Here is a 16,129-nt window from a genome sequence, read left to right as displayed (position 1 = left end):
ATGGTTTTAATTTTTTCAGTAATAATAAATGTACAAAAATAGCTGTTAATGAGAAAAGTGGGATGAGTTTCTCTGTGCTCAGTTGTTAAGTCATGTCTAACTGTTTGTGACCTCATGGACTGTAACCCACCAGGCTCCCCTGTCCATGGAATTTTCCAGGCAAGAATATTAGAGTGGGTTGTGGTTTCCTATTCCAGGGGACCTTCCTGACCCAGGCATCAAACCCGTATCTCTTGTATCTCATGCACTGGCAGGCAGATATCTGACCACTGTGCCATCTAGGAACCCCAAGTTTTTCTGTAGATGTGTACAAGTGATTATAAAGTTAAACAATAGAGTATTGTTTAAAAATATTGCTTAAAAGTATTGTTTAAAAGTCTAAAAGTATGTTTGTACAGCTACAAAAAAGACAACTGTGGAATAAAATTGACTGTACTGAATTACATTAAGACTAATGAGATTGAGAATTTATTTACCATATTTCTAGGAAGCAATTAGTCCTGTGAGAAAATTTTAAGGTGGGAAACAGAAACTTTCACATTATAGGCTGTGTTCTCCACTTTTTCATGGCACAAAAGGACCCACCCCACACCCTTGTAATCAATCCTGGTCTGTCAGGTAAAGGGCAGTAGCTCATGGGGACTGGAAGTTAGTGGGGTATGAGAGGTCAGGAGACAAGTGTTTTGAGAGACTTTTGAGATATGCTTGATCAACATGACACCTAGAGGTGGAATGGAAATGAAAGCAGCATGGTGGTGAGGAAATAGTGGTGAATGAAGAAATTCTAGTGTGAGATTTTAGGGAAAGACAATATTTGAAAAGAACTTAAAGCCATGCTTCTTTTTTTTTTTTTTTAGCCATGCTTCTTGGTGTTAGAAATGCAATTCAAATTTGACATTCCTCAAGAGACTAGAATAAAGATTTGAACTGTTTTTTAATTATATCCAAGGAAATTTACTCTTGCCTATTTAAAAGAATTCTACACTGGGAACTACTTTCAAGGCAGAACAAGTTATCCTACCTTTATGTTGGATAAATTCAGAAAGTAGTGTATACCTAATAAAAGTACATTTTTTAATTCAATAGAGTGAGGGAAATATGCTAAAAATGGCATTGTGTCAATTGGTTTATTACTTGAAAGTGAAAAGAGACTACAGGTGAACAAACACCTGGTTGGTATTAAGATGGATTAGAAGTTCAGATGCAAAATAAGAAGGAACTCAAAATATAGAAAAATGTGTACAAGTTAATATTTATTTTATTTAAAGTGCTAAGATAATTTTAAATTTAAAAAAAGTAAGAAACTATAGAGAAAATAATGTTCAACTCTATGTTTAAAACTTTGTATTTCTATGTTAAAAAGTCGAAATCTGAAAAAGAGTGGATATATGTATACATATAACTGGTTCACTTTGCTGTACAGCAAGAAACTAACAAAATATTGTGAAGTAACTACAGTTTAACAAAAATTAATTAAACAATAGTTTCTGCGGGAAAAAAAGTCATCATAAATACGACCACAAGTTACATGAAAAATCAGGAATTACTATGTGAAGCACATATCAATCATTAAGTTTTCTAGTTATGCTTTTTAAAAAAGTATTTAAACCATAATGGAAAAGAATATGTGTGTGTATATATATATATAACTGAATCACTTTGCAGTACAGTAGGAATAACACAACATTGTAAACCAACTACACTTCAATAAAATAATTCTTTTTGAAGTGCTTACGGTGCAGTATGTAAAACTTAAATGAGCAAGAGATGTTGTATTTATTTTCAGCCAGTGCCATAAATTAACTCAAACTCAGCAGTTTAAAAGAACACCCATATATTATCCAGTGTTCTTGGTCAGAAGTGTTTGCCAGACTCTCTGCTTAAGGTCTCACCAGATTGAAGTCACAAACTGAGGTTGCAAGTCTCATCTAAATTGTAGAGTCCTCTCCCAAACTTGTTGGATGTTGGCAGAATTCATTCCTACCCATTCACTCATTCCCTCTGTTCTGAAATTCCAAACTTTCCTCTGTTTTCATTTTCTTTCTGTTTGGAGAACTTCCCTCCAAAACGGGAGATTTACTACCAATATTTTCTTAGTTTTCTTTTATCTAGAAATGTCTTTATTTCCCCTTAATTGCTGAAGGATAGTCTTGGCAGATACAGAATAATTCACAATTGACAGTTCTTTTACTTTCAGCACTTCAAAAACGTTGTGTCACATCTGTCTGGCCATTGTGGCTTCAGGTGACAAATCCGTGGTCATCTGTCATGTAATTTGGTGTTCCCTTATCATAATGTATCATTTTTCTCTGACAAATTTTAAGACTTTTTTTCCCTTTAATTTCAGGAGTTTAATAATCCATATCTCTTGGTGTGAATTTCTTTAGGTATAACCTATTTGAGTTTTACTTAGATTCTTGAATCTGTAGGATTCTTATGTCTTTATCCAAATTTGGGGATTTTTCTGCCATTATTTTTTTGAATACTTTTCAACACTACACCTTTTCCTTCTCTTGGATGCTGATGATTAAAATATTAGATATTCTGCTATTACTCCATACGTCTCAGAGTCTCTGTTCATATTTTTTAGTCTGTTTTCTCTCTATGGCTCAAATTGAGTAAATTCTATTAATCTGTCCTCAAGTTCACTGTTCTCACTGATTCTGTTCTCTGTTGTCTCCAGTCTACTATTGAATCTTTTTGACAATTATTTTATTTAATTTTTAGTTATGTAGCTTTCACTTGGTTCTTTTTTATAACTTTTCTTTACTTAAATTTTCTATTATTTTCATTTGTTTTGAGATAATTTATAATTGCTGATCAAAGCATTTTGTGATGGATGTTTTAAATTTCTTCTCAGACATTTCCAACATCTGACCTGTCTTGGTATCAGTTGACTGTTGTTTCTCATTCAAGGTTCTCTTTCTGATTCTTGGTATGACAAGAGTGACATTTTATTACATCCTGGACATTTTGGCTATTATGTTAGGAAACTTTGGAACCTGTTCAGATATTTTATTTTAGCTGGTGGTCACCCAATTCTAAAGAAATCAACCCTGAATACTCATTGGAAGGACTGATCCTGAAGCTGAAGCTCCAATACTTTGGCCACCTTATGTGAAGAGTCAACTCATTGGAAAAGACCCTCAAGCTGGGAAAGATTGAAGGCAAAAGGAGAAGCAGGGTCAGAGGATGAGATGGTTAGATGCCATCACTGACTCAATGGACATGAATTTGAGCAAACTCCAGGAGATAGTGGAAGACAGAGGAGCCTGCCATGCTTCAGTTCACGGGGTCGCAAAGAATCGGACACAACTTAGTGACTGAACAACAACAGCAACTTGATCTTCATGGCATAGTAAGCTTCTTTTATTCAAAGCTTCACTGTCTCAAAGCTGTCTACTACTTCAAGCTCTCCCTCATAATGAATAATGTTGATTCCCTGGCGTTGATTTGTAGAAGAAATAAACACAAGATAGAGTCTTGGGTAAATAGTGTCCACAGGTCTGGATCACTCTAAGAGTTGAGGAATCAGTCTCTAATAAGTATGGATGTGTCAGTTTGGACTATATTAAGAGATGCCTTGCATGTCACAACACCTAGGGTGTGGCTGGAAGTCAGGTGAACTCTGATTTTTTATCAGGAGACTGATGGCAGCTGGAGTGGGCTAGGGGTGGATGAGTTGGGTGAGTGGGTTCAAGAGACATGAACTTGGGCAAACGTCAGGAGATGGTGAGGGACAGGAAGCCTGCTGTGCCACAGTCTATGGGATTGCAAAGAGTCGGACATTACTTGGAGACTGAACAACAACGCTCTTTTTGATCTTGGCACTTGTTCCTGGCCTAATTTTCAAGGTGTGGTTTGAATGCAGTTTTGTTTTAGGAGCCCCTTCAATGCTATTCTGGTCTGTTTCACTTATGTTATACCACTGGGGCTTCCATTCAGACTAAGCCTGTGTCATCCACAGTGGCAGAAAGCACTTCCAGGACCAACCAACCAGTGCTGCTAGGTGGAGAATGGGCAAAGGTATTTCTTGGCTGCCACTAACAGAATTCCCCTGGGTCAGCTCAATATTTAGAGAATTCCATATGCACTATGGAAGCAAAGAGAAAGACAGTTAACCTACATATGGAGGCATTGAGCTTCCCTGGTAGCTCAGCTGGTAAAGAATCTGCCTGCACTGCAGGAGACTCTGGTTCAATTCCTGGGTGGGGAAGATCCCCCAAAGAAGGCATAGGCTACCCACTCCAGTATTCCTGGGCTTCCATGGTGGCTCAGCTGTAATCTGCCTGCAATGTGGGAGACCTGGGTTTGATCCCTGGTTTGGGAAGATTCCCTGGAGGAGAGCATGACAATCAACTCCAGTATTCTTGCCTGGAGAATCTTCATGGACAAAGGAGCCTGGTGGGCTACAGTCCACAGGGTCACAAAGAATCAGACATGATTGAGAGATTAAGCACAGCACAGAATGGAGGCAGGGGGAAGGGGAGGTGGCAGGGTCTCCCAGGGAGGGGACCAACTCAAGGGAGAGTTCTGGGGAGTTGTAATCCAGAAAATCCTGTTGGAGCAGGCTTACACACATGTGAAAAGACTCTGATTTAATATCCTCCCTCCTTTCATAGGAAGATCTCTCTGGTCCACTCTGAGTGGTGGCCGTATCAAAACCAGAGGATTTCCCAGTCCTTTTCAGGCCTCTTAGTACAAAGCCTTCATCTAGCAACTGAGGAGTCATTAAAGGGGATTTTTCTGATTGGCTGCAACCCGACCTGGCAGAGTATGGTTTGGGTGTCTTCAAAATTCCTTCTCAACTCAGCCCTCATCATTGCTCTGCAACTCAGAACAGCCACTGCTGAGACCACCTTGAGAAAAAGATGGTCCTGAACAGAGCTCTGATTCTGGGGGCCCTCGCCCTGACCACCATGATGAACCCCAGTGGAGGTGAAGACATTGTGGGTGAGTGCACAGTTGAGGGAGGTAGAGATTAGAATTGGGGAACAGGGGATTAGAGGGAAAATCAAGAAAGATTGGCCTAGAAATAGTAGAGACTCCTCATACCTTTCTCCATATGCAGTGAGTTCAGTCGCTCAGTCATGTCCCACTCTTTGCAACCCCATGGACTGCAGTATGCCAGGTTTCCCTGTCCATCACCAATTCCCGGATCCAGCTCAAACTCATGTCCATTGAGTTGGTGATGTCATCCAACCATCTCATCCTCTGTCATCCCCTTCTCATCCCGCCTTCAATCTTTCCCAGCATCAGGGTCTTTTCAAATGAGTCAGTTCTTCGCATCAGGTGGCCAAAGTATTGGAGCTTCAGCTTCAGCATCAGTCCTTCCAATGAATTTTCAGGACTGATTTCCTTTAGGACTGACTGGTTTGATCTCCTTGCAGTCCAAGGGACTCTCAAGAGTCTTCTCAATATTAGGCAAATCTAAAAATTACAGTTGTTCCTCCTTCAGGAAACCAGAATGCAGACACGCTGTCTTTATTACGGGTACTGTTGCAGAGCTCACCAAGGTCATCACTCAGTTTCTGATATTGGAGCCAGCAAATATGTTCTGGAGGACCCTAGGGCAATCAGCTCATTTTTCATTGCCTCAAAGATTAGTGATGTTTCCACAAGTAGATGTCTTGTTACAAAAAATTCCATGAACTATCACTCCTAAATTTATCTGAACAACTTTGGAAGCTTTTTATATATTTCTTCTAAAGTTTATCTTGGGGTGAATAGTTCCACGAATTATGAATACTGTGTAGATATGAAGAAGATTGACCTTTTCTTAGTCTCAGATCTACATACATTTCCATGCTGGCATCTGGCACAGGGGGTAGATGAGCAAGCCCAGTAGAGTACCTTTATATAAAGCACTTTGCCACACAGTCATCACTTGATCTCAGTTACTTCATATATGTCACCTCACAAATAAAGTTGTATAGGAATGCTTTCTAAGTAATTAAGATACACAAATGTCAAAGATTACTCTCATTTTTTAGTATTACTGTTATAAGTGTAGCTTTGTTTTTTTTCTTTAACAAAGTAAAAATGTGCCTTATTTTTATTTTAAAATAGAGAACTTTATGATAAAAAAAACTTGCTGAATTAAATTATATTGTTTTCAAATTGTCAGTCCAAATTACCTGCTCTTCACTCCATCTATAGAAGTCCTTCAAGAAGAATGGACAAGAACACGTTATTTATTTGGTCCCTTCGGCCCCTCTGCCTTTGCTGTCCCCCTCTTTCTACCCTCTGTTCATACATTCCTTCATCTTCCTTTCCTTCCAAGATCCATCCCTTGCCCACATCTCTGCTGTTTATAGGCAAGATGAGTGAGTTTGTAAAACCAAAGTAGAATGGCAAGATAGTTCAAAGGGGAAGAGAAAAAGAGGTTACTCTAATCTTCAGCAACTTTATTAGCCATGGCTACTCCCATTCTAATTTTGTGTGATAGCAACTTTCATCTGCTTCTCCAGAGTATTTCCACATCTTCTTTCTTCAACATCACATCAGAGTGTCCTGGTCAAGCTCAACTTTCCCATTAGGCACAGTGGGCACAGTGCCAAGGGCCTGAAAGCTTATAAGGTCCCATGAAAATACTTTATTATTTTAATTAGAAGAAAAACAAAATTTATGGTAGAAGAAAATGTTTTAATTTTAATTTAGCCTGTATTATTTTTGTATTTATACCAATGTGGTCATAAAATATGACCTTTAGTATTTTTATGGAGGTGGGCCCACCTGAGCAACAGTGCTTAAGGCTCACAAGTCATAATGCTTCCCTGGTCACTGCTGATTCTGACCGTCATACAGTTCTGCTATCTCTGTGTCTTTAAGTCTTCCCCAAAGTTTCTCTGATCCTCAAGAATAGTAATTGACATTTTGTACACATTTTTGAGCACATAGCAAGCTAAGTTTGGGGGGATTCAAAAATGAAAAGACATGCTATCTGCCTCATTCGGGTGCTAATATTAGTCATGCTAAGAAAATGGTGTAGAAAAGCAGAAGGTGTATTGCTGAGCAGGGCAATGGACCCAGCTGAGGCTGAAGCTACAAAAGTGATTGGTTCCGGTTGGCACAGCAGTGTAATGTGGTTCAGTGTGGGCAACCCAGGACAAGTACCAGGTGAAAAGGAATAATTGCATATATTCATGTTTGAAAAGGAGTCAAGAATATTCATTACAAGGATAAAGAAGTTTTGTTAGAAGGCCTTTAATTATAACTGATCCAGAAAGGATATAAGAATGAGCAATAGACTAATTTGAAAGCAGGACATTGGGATGGAGAGATTGGATATTATAATGAAACTAAAAAAAAGTGGGTAATGAGAGGACTTGGTTAAAATAGTTGATAACTAAGTAGAAACTTCAGAAACAAGCTAGAGGTGTCCAGGAAATCTTAAAAGATCATTTCATTCCAGGGACGAAAAACAGACCCCTTAAAGGACCAAGGAACATGAAAGGAAAATCTCATTTGGTTTGATTGACAGATGAGATCAGATGAAGGTACAGGATATACCCATCACAGAGCTGATCAGTATATAGCACTTGGTCCTTTTCTCACCTGACTCTCCCATTACTCAATGGACTCCTTGTTGACAGAGACCATGCCTGGTTGATGTTTTATTCTTTGTCTCTCCCAATGTCTGAAACCCTGTTGATATTCATGAAATGAGGAAATTGGGAAAGAGAAAATATTAAAAGACTCATATGTGTCTGGACCAAATTGTCCAGACTTGGGCAGAGTCAAACTGAGTTGGTTGCCACTCTGCTTTAGCATCCTCAGAAAAGTACAATGTTCATTTGAAGAAAAGGGCTATAATTCACTCTGAGTCCTCAACAAGTATGTGTTGAATCAGAAAAAGGAGTTTAGTTGCCTCCTTAAAGAAAAAAAAATTGTCTTCCCTGATGGCTCAGATGGTAAAGAAGTCACCTGCAATGCAGGAGACCTGGGTTTGATCCCTGGGTTGGGAAGATCCCCTGGAGAAGGAAATGGCTACCTACTATAGTACTCTTGCCTGGATAATTCTATGGACAGAGGAGCCTGGCAGGCTAAAGTCCATGGGATCGCAAGGAGTCGGACACGACTGAGTGACCTTGACTTTAAAGAAAAAAATAGGGTAAGGAAATGTCAGAAATCCAAAATAAAGCTTCCGTTATTTTATTTCAGAAGGAATCAGGTATTCTTCTTTAAGAATCATTACAGTTAACAAAATGGACACCTGAGAAGCATTGTTTATTCTTTATATGCTTTGTTATATTGCCGCTGTCCTTGTCATACTGTTTCTTATACCTTATAAAAGAGGAATCTCTTTTAAAATAATTCAGATCCTGTGTGGCTTTCCTTCGTTAAAAAAAAAAAAAAAGAAAGAAAGAAAGAAGGAATCCCTGTGCAGAAAATATTCTGCTCTGAGTCAGCCCTTAGGGGAAAGGAATCACAATGAATGTGTTATTAGCTGATGAAAAATTAAGTGAGAGAAGAAACTTCTGAAGAAGGGGGAAGAAAGCTAATACCCGGAAAATTCATTCATTCCCTTCTTTTTCTCTCTTTCCATTATACAATTATACAATGTGCCAGGCACTGAGCTGGGCAGGCAGGAAATAGCAGTAAACAAAGCCTGTGAAATCCTGCCCTTGTGAGCACATGAAAGTGAAAGTGAAAGTCACTCAGTCGTGTCCAACTCTTTGCAACCCCATGAACGGTAGTCCATGGAATTCTCCAGGCCAGCCTACTAGAGTGGGTAGCCTTTCCCGTCTCCACGGGATCTTCCCAACCCAGGGATCAAACCCAGGTCTCCTGCACTGCAGGCGGATTCTTTACCAGCCAAGCCACAAGGGAAGCCCAAGAATCACAGGTGTTACAGTGTCCTGTTCTAACAGGACAGCTACCAACACTGAGGGAGAAGGAAGCAGGTGCTGGCACTCTGCTTAGAGACATTGTGCCAAAGGTGAAGCCCACAGTGTTTGAAAGTTAGTTTTTTCTGTTACTTTGTTTAATATGGTCTTTTCTTTCCCTCTGTTTTCCACCTTCCTGCTCCTCACCCTCACTTATCAGCTGACCACGTTGGCTCCTATGGCACAGAGCTCTACCAATCTCATGGTCCCTCTGGCCAGTATACCCACGAATTTGACGGAGACGAGCTGTTTTATGTGGACCTGGGGAAGAAGGAGACAGTCTGGAGGCTGCCTATGTTTGGTGACTTGACAAGTTTTGACCCACAGGATGCACTAAGTGAAATAGCTAAAGCGAAAGACTTCTTGGATATCCTGACTAAACGCTCCAACTTTACTCCTGTTATCAATGGTAAGTGTCCACCATTCTACTTCTCTTTACTGAATCTATTCTTTCATATCAGGCTTCATTCCCTTCTTCTCTAAGGAGAGATATCCTTCACCACTCTATAAAACTTTACCAAGAGTCCCCAGATTTTGTAGTAATTACTGAACACTCATCATCTCCCATCTCAAAGATCACACATTTCCATGTAATATAAGGACCCTTACTCCCATAACGTATTCCTTGAATCCCTCAAGGAGGAGTCCCACAGACCTCCCTCCTTAACAAGCATGCCCACAGACAGCACGGGGATAAAGTGCAGGCAGCACAGAGCATCTCCCAGCAGAAGGCAAACAAGAGCTCCTCCCCTGTAGGACTGGGAACCATTGGTGGGAGGGCTCCCCCAGGAGGCAGTGCAGAATCAGGGCAGAGCTATTCCCGTGTCACATCTGTGCTGTTTCCTCACCGTAGAGGTTCCTGAGGTGACTGTGTTTTCCAAGTCTCCCGTGATGCTGGGTCAGCCCAACACCCTCATCTGTCATGTGGACAACATTTTTCCCCCTGTGATCAACATTACATGGTTGAAGAATGGGCATGCAGTCACAGAGGGTGTTTCTGAGACCAGCTTCCTCCCCAAAGATGATCATTCCTTCCTCAGGATTGGTTACCTCACCTTCCTCCCTTCTGATGATGACGTTTATGACTGCAGAGTGGAGCACTGGGGCCTGGATGAGCCCCTGCTCAAACACTGGGGTACGTACGAGTTCCACCCCTTTCGGTACTCTCCCTTTTTCTACCAAGTACAAAACACTCTGAGTTTTGGTCCCTCATTCTCACAGTCCGAAGCTTGTTTTCCACACTTCAAGGTTTTCTAAAATCACACTTCATTCTCTTCCCTAAACCTGGTGCCCTGAGTTTTTGTAGAATGAACACCACATCTCCTGCCCAATCTCGTACACAGGCACATGAACCAACACTCTGTATTCTGACTTTCATAACTTCCCTTTTGCAGAGCCTGAGATTCCAGCCACTATGTCAGAGCTGACAGAGACTGTGGTCTGTGCCCTGGGGTTGACTGTGGGCCTCGTGGGCATCGTGGTGGGCACCATCTTCATCATCCAAGGCCTGCGCTCAGGTGGCCCCTCCAGACATCAGGGTCCCTTGTGAGCTGCACCCTAGAAAGGAAGGTAAGGCTTCATATTTGTCAGTGCCACAGACACACTTCAGGAGAAAGCAAAGTGGAAAGAATCTGTAGACACAAACGTGGTTGAGAAGTCATGGGAGAATTGGGGAGCAGCGTGACCACGGCACAGAAGCTCCCTGGGACTCATCAGTCTCACGTCTTTCCTGTTGCAGGTGCGCTGCCCATCCATGAGAGCAGAAGAGTGGACGTGCTAGACGACCTAGAACTATTTTCTGGCCAAGTTCATCATATACTCTCCCCCCCTACACTCTGCCTCTCATCTCTTCTCTGGGACTTAAGATGCTGTATCATCTCAGAGCTCACATATACCTCAGAGTTCTCTCCCTGACTTTCTGATATTTTTTCTGTTCTCAGTAGTTGCCTGCCATGAGATCACTGAGGTATTCCACCCAGTTACCTACTCCCTAGTGACCCTGACTCCATATCACCATGTAAGCAATAAACTCCCCTTTAATAGAAATTTTTCCTGTCTTTCATCTCAGGGCTGACCAAGATCATGTTCTCTTATGCTTTAGGCCCCTTATTTTCATTTCTTAGATCATATTTCATGCCAAGGAACATAACAGCAACTTGTATAAACTCATAATATTTCGGTATGTTCACTATGGTTAATGTTTCTCTCTTCCTACTGTTTCCACTCAGCTCTTGGCACTGCCATCCCTCTTAATTCAGGCATCAGTGAAAGTAATATATACCTTTTTCCCTTGGTATAGATTTGTTATAGCAGAAATACAAAAACCAAGAGAAGTCTGTACTTATCTTTTTGGTTGTCTTTTTTTTTTTTTTTTGGCTGCACTGTCCAACTTGTTCAATCTTAGTTCCCCAACCTGGGATTGAACTAAGAACCACAGCAAAGAAAGCTGGATCTTAACCACTGGAATGCCAGGGAATTCCCAATTCTATACTCATTTTAATACAGCTATTTTAAAGCTATGACAGAAACATAAGAGAACATAATTTTGAACTCATAAGTACCAAAAGTCAAATTCTTGGTATCAAATATCAAAATTTGTTTCCAATACATTAAATTTGTGAAAAATGCATTATAATAGTAAAAGCACTGTCTCCTCTCCTCACCCTTCAGGAGATAAGAATTCTCTAGATACAGAAACAGTTGAAAGTCAGTCAGGGGAGGATTCAGTTCAGTTCAGTTCAGTCGCTCAGTCGTGTCCCACTCTTTGCAACCCCATGAATCGCAGCACACCAAGGCCTCCCTGTCCATCACCAACTCCCGGAGTTTACTCAAACTCATGTCCATTGAATTGGTGATGCCATCCAGCCATCTCAGCCTCTGTCATCCCCTTCTCCTCCTGCCCCCAATCCCTCCCAGCATCAGGGTCTTTTCCAATAAGTCAACATTTCCCATGAAGTAGCCAAAGTATTGGAGTTTCAGCTTCAACATCAGTCCTTCCAATGAACACCCAGGACTGATCTCCTTTAGGATGGACTGGTTGGATCTCCTTGCAGTCCAAGGGACTCTCAAGAGTCTTCTCCAACACCACAGTTCAAAAGCATCAATTTTTCGGTGCTCAGCTTTCTTCACAGTCCAACTCTCACATCCATACATGACCACTGGAAAAGCCATAGCCTTGACTAGACAGACCTTTGTTGGCAATGTAATGTCTCTGCTTTTTAATATGCTATTTAAGTTGGTCATAACTTGCCTTCCAAGGAGTAAGCGTCTTTTAATTTCATGGCTGCAATCACCATCTGCAGTGATTTTGGAGCCCAAAAACATAAAGTCTGACACTGTTTCCACTGTTTCCCCATCTATTTCCCATAAAGTGATGGGACTGGATGCCATGATCTTCATTTTCTGAATATTGAGCTTTAAGCCAACTTTTTCACTCTCCTCTTTCACTTTCATCAAGAGACTTTTTAGTTTCTCTTCATTTTCTGCCATAAGGATGGTGTTATCTGCATATCTGAGGTTATTGATATTTCTCCTGGCAATCTTGATTCCAGCTTGTGCTTCTTCCAGCCCAGCGTTTCTCATGATGTACTCTGCATATGTTAAATAAGCAGGGTGACAATATACAGCCTTGACATACTCCTTTTCCTGTTTGGAACCAGTCTGTTGTTCCATGTCCAGTTCTAACTGTTGCTTCCTGACCTGCATACAGGTTTCTCAAGAGGCAGGTCAGGTGGTCCAGTATTCCCATCTGTTTCAGAATTTTCCACAGTTCATTGTGATCCACACAGTCAAAGGCTTTGGCATAGTCAATAAAGCAGAAATAGATGTTTTTCTGGAACTCTCTTGCTTTTTCGATGATCCAGCAGCTGTTGGCATACAGAGTAGGATAATAATGCAGATATTTGAGAAGGACCAAAAACTTGTCCTTACTTAGGGTTAGTAACCCTAATGGGAAAGGGGATGGAGTAGAAATCACAGACATACTTCGGGTCCCTAGAACACAGGTGTAGTTTGTCTCACCTACTAGATGAATTCCTGCTATGTAAGCACACAGACTTTCCTGACATGGCCTGTGAGGAACAGGACAGTGAATATGCCTGCAGGATGTCTCTAGGCAGATAAGCCTAAGCCAAGCACAATGGATCCCTGCGCATCCATGTTTGCCCTGGAAATAGCAAAACACCCCAATATCCCCAGCCCTCTGCCCATGACCCTCCTGGCTAAGGAAAGCATGAATCAATGAGAGAGAAATCCCAGGAGGGACAACATCATTGAGGTAATGTAGCAACATCTGTGAGTACCATGTTCTCCTCTAGATTAACTGTCTCTAGTGGAAATCTGTGTGGAGGAAATAGATCAACAGATGGATCCTCTGGCTTTCCTGAGTGTGTCCAAGACGTCATTCTTGAGAGCATGTGTGACTTGACTTGGAGTCATTGTGCCTTTGAAAATGTTTTAGGCACATTGCCTCAGACATTCCACTCTGCAATTATTGAGTCCATGCATTGCATCTTGGATGGTATTATGGAACAGTTATGAAATGTATGAGACTGTCCCTGCCAATGCCTGCATCAGGGAGCTCAAAATATAATTGGAAAAAAATACAATATTAACACAATATCATACAGCTTAGTTTGGTGCAAAGAAACCTAAATCCAGATTCAGGACTCAGCACTTTATACCTAGTATTTATATTTTATAACCCTGGTTAAAGTATCTAACATTTCCAAGCTGTAGTTTTTTCATCCATTATATGGGGTGTTGATACGTTCCTTGTAGACCTAGTGACAGAATTTGAATAATCTTGTTATATAAGAAGTGTCTTACACATAGTATACAAATACATAAGAAAAACATTGCTAGTTATATTCAAAATTAGTTTATTAAAAAGAATAGATCAAATCATATAGAAAGCACTTTTTCTGAGCCTTTTAATGATTAAAGAGATTCAAACCTGGAGTATGGATGAATTTTTTCATATATTAGTTGGACAATTATTTTTTCCAGAATGAGAGAAGGTGAGATTGAGTTAGGCTGAGAGAATAAATAGGGTCCAGTTGTCAATGACCTATCATTGGTGAAGGGGTTGCTAAGAGAATTCTTAAGGAAAGTTGTAACACTTGATTTTGGATTTGTTACTTTCTAACAAAAAATATATTCCCCTTTTCCATGACCTATAATTTTTAGTCAAGCTATGTTACATGTAAATGGATATTTATGTATGTTTACTTGGAGAAGGAATAGGGAAGATTCAAGCAGAAAAAGCTAACTGTGAGGGAGAAATAAGAGAATAATTTAAAATGCAGAGTAGAAATTAGTAAATGCAGGAAATCTGAACCAGAGGTGATCAAGAAAACGTAGGTAACAGAGCACAGAGGATATTTAGGGAACTGAAACTACTCTGATACTCTAGTAGGAGATACATATCATACATTTGTCCAAACCTATAGAATACATATTGAGAGTGAGCCCTAAAGTAAATGATGAACTTTGGGTGATAATGATGTATCAATGTAAATTCATCTAGTGTAAAAAAAAATGTAGGGGATATTGATAGTAGCATAGGATATGCTTGATGGAGCAACGGTATGTGAGAAATCTCTTTATCTTCTACTTGACTTTGCTGTGAACCTAAAACTGCTCTAAAATAGTGTTTGTTTGTTTGTTTTTAGATTATTTGCTTTTATTTTTAGCTTAGAAATTTTAAAATTGGGGTATAATTGCTTTGCAATATTGTGTTAGTATCTGCTGTACAACAAAGTGAATCAGCTATATGTGCACATATATCCCTCCCTCTTGGTCTTCCCGCCCACCCCACCCCATCCTGCCCATCTAGGTCATCACAGGGCACCAAGCTTAGCTCCCTGTGCTATACGGCATGTTCCCATTAGCTATTTATTTTACACATAGTAGTGAATATATGTCAGTGTTACTCTTCCAACTCATCCCACCCTCCCCTCCCCTCAGACTCCATATCCACACGTCTGTTCTCTACATCTATGTCTCTGTTTCTGCTTTGTAAATAAGATTGTCTATATCATTTTTTTCAGATTCCACATGTAAGTGTCAATATACTGTGTATATTTTAACTGAAAGAGAATATCAGCAATTATTATCCTAAACATATAAAATAAAAATTTCAGTATAAAAAATATAGATCACCTGCATGTGAACAAATGTACTAAGAAGAATTTTGGCATTAGGATTTTGAGTAAGAAATTTTAAGTATCAATGATTCATAAGGTAAGAACTCAGTATAGCCTAATAATACACTCCTGGTCTACGTGTGCTGTTGCAAAGGAAAACTTCATTCTTTTTTATGCTGAGTAATCTTCCATTATATATATATATGTGCACACACACCACATCTTCTTTAACCATTAATCTGTTGATGAACACTTAGTTTGCTTCTGTATCTTGGCTATCATAAGTAATGCTACTAGGAACACTGGGGAGTATATACCTTTTTAAATTAGGTTTTTTTCTTTCCTTCAGATATAAAACCTGGAATGAATGTGTTGGATACCTTAAATGAAGTATAACCATGTAAAAATATCAAATCACTGTTCTGTACACCTGAAACTAATATAACATTGTAAACAACAATCAAAAAATAAATAAAATTTAACAAATAAAATCATGTGTTATATAACAAAAAGTTTATGGGACTAGAAATAATTGATATATAAAACAAAATTAGAATTAATTAATTGAAATTTATTTTGCTATGAATGACTAATGAAGGTATAATATAATTAGCTTAGTATAAACTAATAAGAATTGATGCTTTTGAACTGTGGTGTTGGAGAAGACTCTTGAGAGTCCCTTGGACTGCAAGGAGATCCAACCAGTCCATCCTAAAGGAGATCAGTCCTGGGTGTTCATTGGAAGGACTGATGTTGAAGTTGAAACTCCAATACTTTGGACACCTGATGTGAAGAACTGACTCATTGGAAAAGACCCTGATGTTGGGAAAGATTGAAGATAGGAGGAGAAGGGGATGACAGAGGATGAGATGGGCTGGATGGCATCACCAACTCGATGGACATGAGTTTGAATAAGCTCCAGGAGTTGGTGATGGACAGGGAGGCCTGGCGTGCTGCAGTTCATGGGGTCGCCAAGAGTCGGATACCACTGAGCGACTGAACTGAACTGAAACTAATAAGCTTACACTGTTTTAAAACATGTCCCATATTCTGAATCAGAACAAATAAATAGTACAAACTTTAAAATTTTAATTC

General features: G+C 39.9%; 2 protein-coding genes across 3 annotated transcripts in view; one reads left to right on the top strand and one right to left on the bottom strand.

Moving 5' to 3' along the window:
* The window catches only part of LOC122697205 (boLa class II histocompatibility antigen, DQB*0101 beta chain-like), a 122,461-nt gene that overhangs the window by 80,057 nt on the left and 26,275 nt on the right, over positions 1-16,129 (bottom strand). The gene's annotated exons all lie outside the window — the stretch shown is intronic.
* Positions 4,802-10,934, top strand: LOC122697209 (SLA class II histocompatibility antigen, DQ haplotype D alpha chain-like). The gene is made up of 5 exons (XM_043907739.1): positions 4,802-4,953; positions 9,049-9,297; positions 9,742-10,023; positions 10,283-10,457; positions 10,627-10,934. Exons 1-4 carry the CDS (start codon positions 4,872-4,874, stop codon positions 10,435-10,437), a joined length of 768 nt encoding a protein of 255 aa, XP_043763674.1. The 5' UTR covers positions 4,802-4,871; the 3' UTR covers positions 10,438-10,457; positions 10,627-10,934.

Source organism: Cervus elaphus, chromosome 7 (genome assembly GCF_910594005.1).
Source record: "Cervus elaphus chromosome 7, mCerEla1.1, whole genome shotgun sequence".
Taxonomy (NCBI): domain Eukaryota; kingdom Metazoa; phylum Chordata; class Mammalia; order Artiodactyla; family Cervidae; genus Cervus; species Cervus elaphus.
This window is presented reverse-complemented; position numbering and strand designations above follow the sequence as displayed.